A 13,905-nucleotide genomic window follows, 5' to 3' on the forward strand; every position below is an offset into this window, starting at 1 on the left:
AAGCACTACGGAGAGGTTTTGGAATTTTTAATGAAAAAATTAAAGGTGAACTGTGACATAGTTTGAAATACAACAGTGCTCTCAGTTTTCAAACGTATGTACAAATGTGACACCAGGTGTCACAAATCCCAGTGCAAATTGAAAACCAGTGGCTTCTGGGGGTGGAGGGGAAGGAAGGTTGTTTACATGAGGAGTGTATGAAAAAGACAGAATAGAAAACTGAAAGGAAAATACTGATATCATACTGGGAGATACAGAGTAGGAGAAATAATTTAGGGGCAATGAACCACTATCTGTTGAAAACTTTGGTATAAGTTTAATGTGTTGCCAAACAGTGCCAGCTGCTGAGCAGAAAATGTTCCTTCCCTTTAATTGTCCCTCTTCAGTTATATTTTGAAATGAGTGTTGGGAGCCAAATTGCTACTGTAGTGACAATTTTATTATCCCTGAAAAGCAGTTCTTTTACTGGAGTTAGTGGGCCTCATATCCAGGCACTAGTACAGCTCTGCCTGTTCTAGTTCTGCTTTAAGCATCTCCTTTGCTATTTAAGCAAATACTGCCATTGAATATAGGATATGCATTACTGTACACAGAAAATTTTATTTATTTCATAAGTTTTTGTGCTAGTATCCTTCTTCTTTGGTAGATAATTCTATAACTCATGCTCAATTGTTAGTGTACAAGGCAGCTACTGAAGTCATCTGTAGGTGATATAATTTTGTTATTGACTGTTGAAGCTCATTTTCATTTCTGATAAAAACAGGGGCATTTCGGAATGTCTCCCACGGTTAACGTCTATGATTAGAGGAATTGGAGATCCACTGGTTGCAGTCTATGCCAGAGCATACCTTTGCAGGGTAGGCTGTCATTTACCTCCTCTGATCTGTACCAAAGATTTACTGCAGCCTGTGCTGCCACTGCTTCAAGGAACTACTGCTTTTATCTCAAGTAGTCAGCAGCCTGTCTCTTCCTTTCAACAAACAAAAAATTATTTCTCTTCTGTTTTATGGATGGGGAATCTCTCTTTAAGTGTTTGTAGTAAGTAAGAATCATTTTCTGTGCTGCTGTAGGCTGTTGCAGTGCACTGGAGTAGCTGCTGATTTCCTCAGTGCTTACAGATACTTGGAGCTGATGTTAGGATCATGTTTAAGAACAGCTGTGACTGCCTCAGGGTAGTTGTTAGTGGACATGACTATAATAGCAAGCAAGGACATAATCAGTCAAAAGCATGAGATTCAATGCTGTTTGTTGATTTGATGTGTGTGACTTGGGTGTATTTCTTCAGCAAAGGCATCTTTATCTCACTCTGAAGGAGAATTGATAGATGCTGATAAAGTCTTTTTCTTTTAATACAGGTTGGGATGGAAGTGGCACCACAACTCAAAGAAAGCCTGAATAAAAACTTTTTTGACTTTCTCCTAACATTTAAACAGGTAAGCAAATAAGTGGTTTGTTTGCAAAATCAGATAAATACACTCCTTAATCAAACTGCCACATCCTTCAAAAAAATCTTAGAAGTTCTCAAACTAGATTTAGGGGTGTTACTGTATCCAGATATAGTATGGGAAATTTTACATACATTCTGGTAAGTGGAAACTGCTCTATTCAGCATGTTTCCAGACTTGAATAATAGATGTTAGGAGCTTGATATTTTTCCCCCAGCTTGCAAGGAATACTTCAGAATATCTGTACCTTTGTGCTATCATCTGTTTCATTTCCATTCATATGCAAACTTTAACCAGTTTATCATAGCTCCCATTAAATACCTTTTCACAGCAACATATTTTTGTCTCTTATTTCAACAGATACATGGGGATACAGTTCAGAACCAGCTGGTGGTGCAATGTGTGGAGATCCCTTTGTATTTGACCCTATATTCTCCTGCTATAGACTGGATTTTACAGTGTATTGCATACCATGCTCCAGATGTAAGTGAACGTGGCAATGCTCAATACTAAAGTTGTGGTGAAGAGTTAATTTTGCCTGCTCAAAAACAACCCCTCAGCTGGTTTTTACATGAGTGTGAAGGCAAGTAAAAAGAGCCTGTGTAGGACTGTCTGATGCTCCCTTCTGTACAGGAAGAATGTTTGCTTCCACAAAGCTCAAGTGTGACCACTTCAAGTTCAGAGGCAGTATTCCTGTTTGTTTCTTGCTGTCCTTTAGCTAGGTTAATCTTTATTTCCTGAGTTCATCCATTTCTTTTGTCCCACAGATATACAAATGATTTGACTTAAACTGTAACTTAACATAGTGAGCAAGCTGTTTTATTTTCTGTCAGTCTGGCAGAGTTTTCACCCCTCCTGCCAGAGATAACTGACCTGACTGGCAGATAGTGATTACCTGGAGTAATGGCATGGATGAAGGATTGCAGATTTGACTTCCATAAAATGGTGGTTTTGATTGAAATGCCACTATACCTGTTCCAGAAGATGTGCTTTATGTTTAGCTACACCATTGTTTTCCAGTGCTGTAAATACAGGGTAAAACAGGACTATTGGAATGTATTGGAAAGGTAATTAAAACAGCTTTTAGCAGATTTCAGTACAGTAAATAAAGCTGAGTATTTTGCAAAGTCTCTATTCACTAATTTTAATAAATAATTGTTCCAGGTTCTGCTTACTGAGATGATGGAGAGATGCAAAAAGTTGGGGAACAAGTAAGTGTTGCAGAGTGTAGAAGACAGGACTCTGTAATGAGTACCCCCAAGTCTCTGGATAATGTTCTCTCTTCCTCTTTTGGAAATGGTTTGGATGCATAGTGCAGCTTTCATTCTCCCAGTAGCTTACTAAATCATGATTATGAACATCTGTTTTCCAGAGATGAATTCTAAAATATTGTAGATTACTTGTCAGGCTCAAGTTAATTAGTTTAACTTGGTTGATGCATTCTGGCTCCTCAGCCAAAGTCTAGGACATCTAATGTGTTCTCCCTTAGCCATGTCTCTGGTGCCTGATTTTGCTTCACTTTTCTGGGTTTTCCTCCCCTTCTTTCCCTGTCTTCCACTGGCTACAGTCAGGCCATACATGCATTCAGCAAGGGAAGTTGTAAAGCTGCTGGCAGCCTTTGGAAGGTGGTAATACTTAGGGATTTGCTTTTTTCAACATTAAAATTACTATCTTAAATATCTCCTAGAAGTCTTTGGGCAGGGTAGTCGTGTTCAGGAAGATGATCTGGTCTGAAAGTTGGATGTACTTACTGGGTTTTGTGATTGCAGTCTGATTGGAGCCCTGCTGATGGGCTCCTCTCTGCATTTTATTGGGTAGCTTGGCTGAGTTCTGTGGAAGTTTTCAGCTATTTTTTTTCTTATGTGCTTTGCACAGTCCAGTTCTGCAGCAGCTGAGGAACTAAAATATGTTAATCTCTTAGCTGAGGAATGCCAGCATTCTGTGACTGAGCTGAGGTGTGTGGGGAAAGCATGATTTAAAAAATGGGCTGTGAAAGTGGTATTGTGTCAGGGGGTATAGAACAGACAAAAATAATTCACATTCTCTGATGTACAAATTGTTTTGGATAGGTATTGATTTGGAACTTATTTTCAAATCAACTTCCAGCATTTTTCACTGTAAAGATGAGCTCCTCCTCTTTGTTCCTGTTTTCTCTCTGAAGGAAGAATAAAATGTTGAGTATAATGAGGTTTTTTTTGAAAGAAATGTTTTTGGGACATAGCTTTTTTATTGGGAAGTTGAGTAATCCAGTTTAAAACTGTAGTCTTCTTTCAAAGTGGAGTTCTGTGTATTTGTGTCTTCCCATGACTGTCAAGGTACTACAAAGCAAGAGGCATCAGTATATAAATCTTGAAATAATCTCAATATGTTCCATGAGGTACTTTGCAGCCACCTAAGTGAAAAGTGACAGCCTTCTCTCTGTACTGCAGAGCACAGACCTAATGACCTAGAAATGCTTGTCTAATGATAAAATGCAAATTCCAGTCAAATTGTGATGGGACCATTAAGGCTCAGGCAGAATCACAGAAGCTGCTGGGTTACTTTAAACACTCCAGGGAATTTCCCTCAAGGTCAACAGCCCTGTATTCAAACTGTCTGTTTCAGACTAGTGAAGGGCACAGTGTTTTATGAGGCAGCTTCTTGAGCTAACTCATGGCTGAGTAAACTGGATGTTACAGTGATGCAGTGAGCTCACTCTTCCATTGTGGCTTTGGCTTGATATTAACACAAATACCTGTCTGAATGGTTAATCAGAAATGTCTAAATATGTCATTGCCAGTTATCCCATGACCATGACTTTGGATTTATTTTAATCCTAACAATGCAGCTACTAGAAATGTGATTTTTATAATGCGTATATAATATAATTAATTAAGAAAAATGTCAATAGGGATTTGCCCTCCCTAAGTATTCTTCTGAACTGCAGTTAAACAGAGAGTAAGTTTCTAAATGTCAGCTACTCCTGGTTTCCTTGATATTTCCAGTAATTTCCTACTAAAATGATGGCTTCAAAAACACCTGTGTGGAAGAAGTGTTTTACAGGCTGGGTTACCTTTCTTATCTGGTGGCTTAATGTTTTCTTGTTTTGCTTATGCATTATTAGTCCTCATCAAAGCAAGCTCAGTTTGTGTGAGGTTCTTTTTTTCCTAATTATCTTTCTTTTTTTAAATTTATGATAGATGCTGGACAGTTGTTAGTCTAGGAAGTTCAGATTAATGTAAATGCAGGTGCTACTGAATTTGACTTGCTGTTGAGATGTATTGATCTGTGTTGTTCATTGCAGTGCTTTGCTGTTGAATTCAGTAATGTCGGCGTTCAGAGCAGAGTTTATCGCTGCCAGATCAATGGACTTCATTGGCATGATTAAAGAGTGTGATGAGTCTGGATTCCCAAAGGTAACATTTTCTATCTCATTTGTACCAATTCCTTTCCTTTGACAGAGGTCTTTATGCTCTTAGTTGCCTACATAACTTGTGTGTCACTTGAATAAAATTATTCAAGTGCTTTGATCTGAGAATCTTTCTCCACACTGCACCTGCCAGACCAGTCTTGGATGGACATGGATTGTCTGCTCTTAATTAAAAATTTCTAATTAACTTTCAGCATCTCCTCTTTCGCTCCCTGGGATTAAACTTGGCATTGGCTGATCCTCCTGAAAATGATCGCCTTCAAATATTAAATGAAGCCTGGAAGGTTATAACAAAGCTGAAGAATCCACAGGTGAGTTACTGTCCATTCTGTTTCACTACTGATTCTGTCTTTAGAGCAAAGTTGTAGCCAGTTGTAGCCAGCATGACATTGTTTACCTTTTCTAAATACACACAGTTGCAAAAAAATTAGTGATGGCTGTGATGTCTTTGGATCATCCCTGCTTTTCTTAGCTCTGCTGAAGCATAACTTAATTTTACATAAAATTATTACACAAATGCAACTTTTGGGTTCTAGGTCTGTAGGTCTGCATGAATCATACCTCAAAAGTTAATTATTTTAAGTGTAATTTTTTCAAATGTACTTCTCACAGTCTCCTGCAAATATTGGTAGTCATAAGACACATGTATTTCTAGGATTACATCAACTGTGCTGAAGTGTGGGTGGAGTATACCTGCAGACATTTTACGGTAGGTGAAAATTACTTTGTTTCCTTTGAATTTTTCTGATTCAGACTAAGTGGCTGTGTTAGCAGTCTGGTATTAAAGATGGAAAGGCTTTGACTATTCAGTATAAATGTGTAGGAATGAAAAAATATGTTTCCTTTCATGAAAGATAAATGGGGACAAAAGATGCAGGTTTGAAACTTTACTACCCCACGGCACTGAACATTTCTTATCCTTTTGTTTTAATGGCAGATGGATCAGTTTAAGTAAGGCGTTATGGTTAAAGTTCCTGGCTTAACTAGAGCTCTGTAAAAAGCTGATGCTTTGGCAAATGGAAGTAAATTATCCTACTCAGCTGGTGTTTAGTGACTTGATTTATGTGCCAATTTCATTTTGTAACCTTGTTTTTTGCTTCACAGAAGCGAGAGGTCAATACAGTTCTGGCTGATGTTATCAAACACATGACTCCTGATCGAGCATTTGAAGATGCTTACCCACAGGTAAAGAGTTTATTTTGCCAAATCTGTAAAAATCTCGTGTGTATTTTCTTAGATGGAATCAATCCTTAAACATTACTGATAACTTTTATAACAAAATAATTATTTTTAAACACTAACTACAAATTGGGAATCCTCTTGGAACACTGTAATGCTGTAATTTATTCCTCCTTTTTTTCTGTGCACATCAATCTTTTAATTCTGAGAAATGCTAAACTTGAATGATTTATGTATCTAGAAGTAGCAATAGTTAACTCCTACATCAGCAGTGGTGTTTGCTGAATGAAATTAGCAATCATGACAGGCTGTTTAAACAGAAGCAAACCATAAAATAGTCTGTCTTTACTAGGCATTGTTAAGGCTTCAGTGAATTATTGTGTCCAGTTCTTGAGACTGAATGCCAAATGAAATATAGATTAGTTGAGAAGGTTTATGTGGTTATTTTGTGGGTAGAAAAAGTGCCTACAACAGGAGATTTAACAAACTGGTTTGGGGTGGTTTTTTTTTTTGTTTATTTGGCTGAGATTTTTAGTGCAGAGAGCTGGAGGACATGGAGACTCTAAAAAAATGTGCTTAACTATGGAAGTGAAGGGCCAATAATGCCTGGGCAGGCTGGTCAGCCTCTGTTCAATATGGGTTCTGAAGGGTATGTAGGAAAAGGGGGTAGGAACAGCATAGCTATAGTTCGTCCCACTTTGGGGAAGGAAATCATGTTGATTAATGCTTGAAGCATCTTTCAAAAGAGTCTTCTATGAATAACTAAGTAAGAATAATCTCTGGTGTGGATAGTCTTAATTTAACTCATATTACTGTAATTTTCCCCTTTTTTAAACCTTTCATTTTTCTCCCCTTTAGCTGCAGTCAATTATTCAGAAAGTTATCACCTATATCTATGACTTTGCTCTGCTTTTTTCAGTGGTAAGTGATACTCTCTTTAATAAATTTTTAAGAAGAGCTATTTGGCAGTTTTTCTGTAAGAGAATTTACCTTGACTGGTATATTTAGATTGTTTACAAGTTCACAGAATGCAAGGACTTTCTGTCAAGTAGCTAAGTGCAGAAATATTTTGTGAGCATTCTTTCTGCTGCTTACCACTTAAGTACATATTATTCCAATTCCAGCTTTTTATTTTTTTTTCATTAGGCTGTTAAATTCTTTAAGTTTGTTTGTTACTATGGCATAAGTGACAATGAATGGAAGATGAAATACCATTTATTTGTGTGTGTGTGTGTGTTAATGTAATTAACACTGTTTCTGTGTTGTGATACATTCTTATCATACCTTCTCATAGCACTTAGACTTGGCATTGAACAAAGTGGAACTCTGGGAGGTCAGAGACTGTATATGAGGTAGAAAAATAGAAACAAAGACAACAAGTGTGTGTCACAGTACAGAAACCATTTGAAGAGTGAAACTCAAGACTGATGCTGTGGATTTGGGATCAAGTCTTGTTCACAAATTGCTTGGATAATTCTGAAAAACTTACCCTCACTATATTCTTGAGATGATACGGAAATGAAGTCTTTTAGTATGTTAAACAACCTAGACCCTTGTTTTTTGAAGGAAATTTGTACGTCTTAGACCTTCTTAACTTGCTCTGGATAGATGTGAAATTGTTGATGATGTGTAGACTATTTTAATTGTTTATGTCTTACCTTTTTTTCCCATAGATGTCTGAATTTGTGATGACCCTAAGCTGTTTGAAGCATATGATTGCTTTTAAAAATAAAGTGCAACATTTGATTCCAACAGTTCTGTATTTTGTGTTCCCTTCTGGATCTCTGTGATCAATAAATGGATACATCTTTCAGCCATCAGTCCTTTCCATTAGTTTCACTTTCTCATCCTTTGAGATGAATTACTGTTTTCAAAACAGATGAAAATAGTTTTACCTAATACATGTGCTTATGAAACTTACCCAAAATAAGTGTGTTGCTTGTAACATATCTAATTTTACTTATTTATGTATTTGTACTTTCAGGAGAAATTCCTGCCATTTCTGGATATGTTCCAGAAGGAAAGTGTGAGAGTGGAGGTTTGCAAGTGCATTATGGAATCTTTTATTAAGTAAGTGGAGACTGTTGAAGTGAAATGAACTCTGGAGGCTCTGAGAAACTTACTGAAACATGTCTAGGGAAGAGGAGTCAGTATACTGGATATTTAATTTAAGAAGGTCTTCCAGGCTATGGGAAAGAAAAAAGAAAATGTGTCAGTTTTGTTAATCTATTGATGGACTGTTTGACTGTTCACAAAGAAAGTTGAAGTAATTGTATTGATGCTGACTTGCTGTGAGTTAACAGAATAGTTGTTCTCTGAGCTTGGTTGTTTTTTTTTTTTTTTTTTGTTTTTTTTTTTGGTTTTTTTGTGTTGCCTTAGTTGGTTTATGAAATTTATTTCACATTCCAGTTGCTGTGACAGCACAGAATAGAGTATTGCTACAGCTGAAAATTAACTTAGAAAATGAAAATACATTCAACTGTTCTGAAAATCAAGCAGTCCTTTTCAAATAATTAACAAGTTTCTTGAAACATTTTTCTCATTTCCACCTTCCCTTCAGGTATTTATATTCACTGCTGAGCCCCCCCAAACCTTCTTTCCCCTAGGGCACACGGGGCCAGTTCTCTTGGCTTTACTGCCAAGATACGAGAGATGCTGTGGCCCCTTAATCATCTTAGTGGAGCTGCACTGCACATGTGCCTCTGTACCTAAACCTGACACTGAGCCTTCCTGCCTGTCCCCGAGTAGCTGAGAAATTAAAATATATCTTGGTAAATGCAGGATTGTTTTATTTTGATGTTCTTAGATTGCCTCAGTGTATCACATATCCACCTTACTGGGTCCCTTAAGGAGTCAAGAGTCTGTGGCTTGGCAATGCAAATGTGTATATTAAGAGAATATTTCTTGGCTACCATTTATTGGAATTCTACCATATTAACCATGTGTTCATTGGGTCACAAATGGATTTAAAACTTGTGCAGTGCCATACGGTGCTGGTGACTGAAATGATGCATTAAATGGGTGTTATTCTAGTCATTGTTTTCCATTTTGACAGAGCAAGATTTTTGATCACTTTTTCTGAAACACTTTATAGGCATCAGCAGGAGTCGACGAAGGATCCTGTTATCCTCAATGCTCTCCTGCATATCTGTAAGACGATGCACGATTCTGTGAAGTAAGATGAACTTCTACTGAGAGCTCTCATTTATGCAGAGTTGGGCTGCTTTCGTGTTTCTGAGGCTGTTTGTTTCAAGGTGGATTAAGACATGAATCCAATTAGTGCTGAGGGAAGAGCTGTGCACTGAAGTGGCAGCACGTACCATTTGCTCTTTAATTACTGCTGTATTCTGAATACTGAAGCAGAATTTTAAAAAGGAAGTGGCAGTGGTTTTGTAGTTTTCCAGAAGCAGAGACACTTTACAATCCAATCTTCAAAACACTTTGAGAGTGAAACCAATATAATCTTTGAGTTACAGTGAATAATAAGCTATTTCTGAGATTTAAGTGAATGTGTAGCTACTACAGCACAGATTGCCTTATTCAATTATACCTTTTTGTGGATCAGTGTTTTCAGCCATTACAAAGGGTGTGAAATCTTAAAAAAGATACCTGGAAGATCTCTAGGAACTTCAATAGGAGAAGCTAGAACTGAGAAGCTGTTGAGTCATCTATATCTTTCCCCTAATTCCTCCTCTTCTATTTTGCCCTTGACTTTGAGAGCTGGAGTTGTTTGGGATCCCCTGTGCCCTGTTGCACCCTCACTGTTGTGCAGTGTGGAAAGCAGTGTGGTTTATAGGTAATTTGCAAAAATCACACCAAAATCTGTGTCTGATTGAAAACAGAGCCAGCATCACAATGCTGCAAATTCTAGCTCTCAAGAGGATAAACCCTTTTTTCCTTCTGGTTTGGGTTGATTGTAAAGACACAGTCTCTTTTGCCACTCTGAGCCCAGAGCCTCTTAGTATGGCAGATGCTGCAAAGGAACTTAAAACTCTCTCATCCTTGATAGACCATGAATGCAAGATTTATTGTCAATAAAGAGGTCAGATTTAGCATGTAATTCAAATTTATACCAGCTAGAGTGCTTTATTTTGGGTTAGAGTACCTTATTTGGCTGTATATTGCACTAAAAGCCACTTCAGCCTTTAAATAGAACAATATATTGTACCTAAACCAGCTTATTAAAAAAAATAAAGTTTATAGCAATCCATATTGTGCTTCCTCTGACACTTTGCCAAAACAATTTGATCATTTACTGGGACATTTAAAATCCCTTAAACCAGCAGTTCCTTGAGCTAAGATGGTTGTACATCTCTTGGTAAATCATCCTAAATTCCAGATATGTTTAAGTAACTGTTTTTGCATCCATTTGGTCCAGGAAACTCCCAGCCCATAGTGTGGGGCTCGCTGACCCCTGTAACAGCTGTTGGAGGATAACAGCCTTCAGACTGCTGGGGGTCTGATTCACAATTGAACTGGAAACCTATTACTGACCTGGAGATCTCATTTCAAGCCTTCTGAGCCTTTCAGAGCCCATCACTTGACTCTTTTGATTGGCAATGCACTAATGAGCTAATCATGCTGAGGTTTTCTTTCCTCCCTTACTGAATTTGTATAGTAAAACTATTGTTCTCTTCCCATCTGGTGTCTGAGTTGGAAATTGGTAACTGATACACTAAAGGTCAAAGCTGGAGCCAAGCATATAATACTAAAGGGATTAAATTGTATTAGTTAATTGTAATTTAACTTTTTGTTCATCCATTTTCAGTGAATCAGATTTGACTGACTGGATTTTTGTGTGATGTAAATTTGTTTCAAATCAGATTTTGGTCTGTTGATGTAGAATAGGTATCTGTGATAGTTTTGAAAAGAAACTCCTTTTTTACATAGCAGTTTAGTTTAGTTCTTACTAAAACATAAAGAAAACCAGCACTGTAGCAAGCTGAAGTTAATGATTTCTTAAATTCTGAGGCAAAAAGTTAAAACAAAAAACCTGAAACAAAAACCAAAAAACCTTAAACAAAACAAACCCTGAACTAAACAATAAACTAATGTTATACAGTGCATAGTATTTAAAGGGTATTTCAAAAGCTTTATTCCTTAAATAGGATAACTTTCTTCTAAGAATAGACTTACTAATTTCTTTAGGTTTTTAGACATAATTCTTACTCAAGTTCTCATGTTGCAGCACACAACTGAAGCCATTTGTTTGCTACAATAAAAAACTTTACTGTAGCTTCCTTCTCCTCGTGCCAATGTCTGAGTTTTTTAGAGAATCTAAAGGCACCCAGCAATTTTTACTTTTTTTTTTTATTTTTTTAAAAATCTGTAATATAGTTTGGTTCATGGCTGACTTGGTGATATTCATATAAAAATTTGTTTTATACAGAAAAAAATATAAAATATTATGTGTGATTTGAGCCTGTATAGATAAGTCTGATAAAAAATATTCTAAAATTTACCAAATAATTTTTTTTCTAGTGCACTAACACTTGAGGATGAGAAAAGAATGTTAGCAGCTCTGATAAATGGATTCATAAAAATGGTGAGTGACAATCGTGTGCAAGTGTTGGGTGCACTTTAGAGCTCAGATTTTTGTGAGATGCCCTTGAGGAACAGGTGCCTGTGGCTGAATCAGAGCCCAGTCTGTGACTTGCTTAAGTCAGAGACTTAAAAACCACTGAAAACCACAGGCAGTGCATTTCAGTGAAATAAGTGTGCCTGTGTTCAAAGAAATGTCACACAGTGCTGAAGCTGATTCGGTGCAAGATGTAAGTTTTAAGTACACATGTTGTTTATTTAATCATATTTTCTGCTAGTTTTGTAAATCTCCTGTAAAACAGAGCACGTATTTAAAAGTTAAACAGCAACTGAAGCATCAGAGAGGTCATTTGTTTATGTGGAGGAAGTTCCACTACTTAGCTCTAAATGGAACCAATATCAGCTTTCAAAAATACAAAATAAGTGTAGCTTTTTATTATTCTATCTCTGTTTATCTCAATTTATAAATAAGATAATTTGTATCATTAAATTAGTAGTCCCAGGAGAACCCCAGGTGTTTTGTCTTGAAATTAGTCTTTAACCCATCCCTCACTCTTATTCCAATAAATCCTTTGTTGGTCTCTGTTGGTTTTGAGATGTTAGGGTGTTTCAGGGAGACTTTCTCAAGCTTTTTGTATTCTCTAACCACGTACTCTCAATGCCTGTTTTTTCTTTCACACAGAGCTGACAGGCTCTGTGTCTACTTGTCCTTTTTGTTCTTTGTTGCAGTTCTATGGATTTACTCTAGATGGTTGCTTTTTCTTCAACTATAATAATTTGCTAATTAATGTTTTAATATAGTCTTGCTTTATTAAGCTTTACATGCAGTATAATATAGTATAATTTCCTTTAGCAGGATTTCTTGCACTGAACAAAATTTGATGTGTCTTGATAGTCCTGGTTTGGGGGAAAAAAATCCCATAGCAGCAGAATGACTATTTATGCATTTAAACCAGCACAGCACACATTAAGATGTGGAGGGAAAAGCAATTGTTACAGTCATCCTTACAGTCAGTCTTTTTTGTGGAAAAATTTATATTTTTGGGTATGTTTTCTTGAGACTGGGACTCAAGAATCAGCAGTTGTACAAATAGAGGAAAAGCAAAGACAGTTGTCTGTAATGTGAGAAGCAGTCCTTTGTTTTCTGGTGCAATTTCTTTGATCTTTCACTGTATGGATTAAATGTAAATTTTATTCTAATTTTGTAAAAAATTCTTTTGCATGTGACTCGAGAAATGATAAATAATGCAACCTTTACTTCTATTAGGAAAAAAATTGCAATAGAATACATAAACTGCCTGGAGACTGTTCCTCATGCTCTGCTTTTAATTGACAGCTGAGACACTCCAGCTGACAGCACTGGGGTTTTTTTAAATCTACAGGGTTGAAAGAGGGTTCTCACACAAAGGTTGTTTTTTGACTTCTTTTCTGCCAGAATGCAAGGTTACAGGCTTTTGCCATGCTATATAAGCAGGTATTAATTAACTGAACTTGAGGAAAACCAGCTTTTTATACTGGTTTATCTAATTAGGAAAAATGCTGTTTTCTGTTGCAGGCCCTTTATCAACTAGAAATTAGAGGAATCTGAATACAGATTCACAGATCTATTTCTATTATTCTGGGTTTTTTTGTCTTGCTTTCTAAGTATGATCAAAACCAAGCCTTTGTCTCTCCCATAAAGAATCAAGAGTTGTGCTAGTTTTGAAAACACTTCACAAACAGGATTTAAATTTTATTTTCTTGAAAAATACTTGATCTGTAAAGTAGACCATCAGGTGGAGTATAGACAAAAAAAAAACAAAAAAACAAACAAACAAACAAAAAAACACCCCAAAAAACCAAAACAGTAAAACTTTCATGTTTCCCTGAAGCTCAAGTATTGCAGACAGTTAAAAGAGCAGACATTCTTTGACTGCTATTTGTTGCTACTGCTGGGTTTTCTCCTTAGCAATATATGGGGATTTTGACTTTTGAATATCTGTGGTTTATCTGCATGCAGTTTTACAGATATTTAAGGCCTACAGTGGTAAAGTCTAGGGGCCTTTCTTCTCTTACAGGTTTCATTTGGCCGTGACTTTGAACAACAGCTGAGTTTCTATGTCGAAGCCAGGTCAATGTTCTGCAATCTGGAGCCTGTTCTAGTCCAGCTGATTCATGTAAGCCACAATTTGTCTACATTTCCTTAGTAAATGGGGATATATTTGCATTTCTCCCATTCCCTGCTCAGATTATTGGTCTATTGCAAAATAAGTCTGAAGTATTTTAATCAGGTGTTTATAAAGTGAACTTTGATCTCATCTCTGGTTTTATCCCCTGAAACACTCTGAAGTT

The 13,905-nt window shown here is 36.7% G+C and overlaps 1 protein-coding gene across 3 annotated transcripts in view; it reads left to right on the forward strand.

Moving 5' to 3' along the window:
- VPS35L (VPS35 endosomal protein sorting factor like) overlaps positions 1–13,905 on the forward strand; it is a 46,555-nt gene that overhangs the window by 13,336 nt on the left and 19,314 nt on the right. For 2 of the 3 annotated variants that reach the window (XM_053991625.1, XM_053991624.1), the window contains exons 12-24: positions 764–857; positions 1,356–1,433; positions 1,806–1,928; positions 2,610–2,656; positions 4,729–4,840; positions 5,049–5,165; positions 5,510–5,563; positions 5,959–6,039; positions 6,892–6,954; positions 8,018–8,103; positions 9,128–9,208; positions 11,515–11,578; positions 13,632–13,730. In XM_053991625.1, the coding sequence (XP_053847600.1) occupies positions 764–857; positions 1,356–1,433; positions 1,806–1,928; positions 2,610–2,656; positions 4,729–4,840; positions 5,049–5,165; positions 5,510–5,563; positions 5,959–6,039; positions 6,892–6,954; positions 8,018–8,103; positions 9,128–9,208; positions 11,515–11,578; positions 13,632–13,730 (1,099 nt within the window). The remainder of the gene's footprint in view (positions 1–763; positions 858–1,355; positions 1,434–1,805; positions 1,929–2,609; positions 2,657–4,728; positions 4,841–5,048; positions 5,166–5,509; positions 5,564–5,958; positions 6,040–6,891; positions 6,955–8,017; positions 8,104–9,127; positions 9,209–11,514; positions 11,579–13,631; positions 13,731–13,905) is intronic. The other variant, XM_053991623.1, reaches the window with a different exon arrangement.

Source organism: Vidua macroura, chromosome 16 (assembly GCF_024509145.1).
Source record: "Vidua macroura isolate BioBank_ID:100142 chromosome 16, ASM2450914v1, whole genome shotgun sequence".
NCBI classification, from domain to species: Eukaryota; Metazoa; Chordata; class Aves; order Passeriformes; family Viduidae; genus Vidua; species Vidua macroura.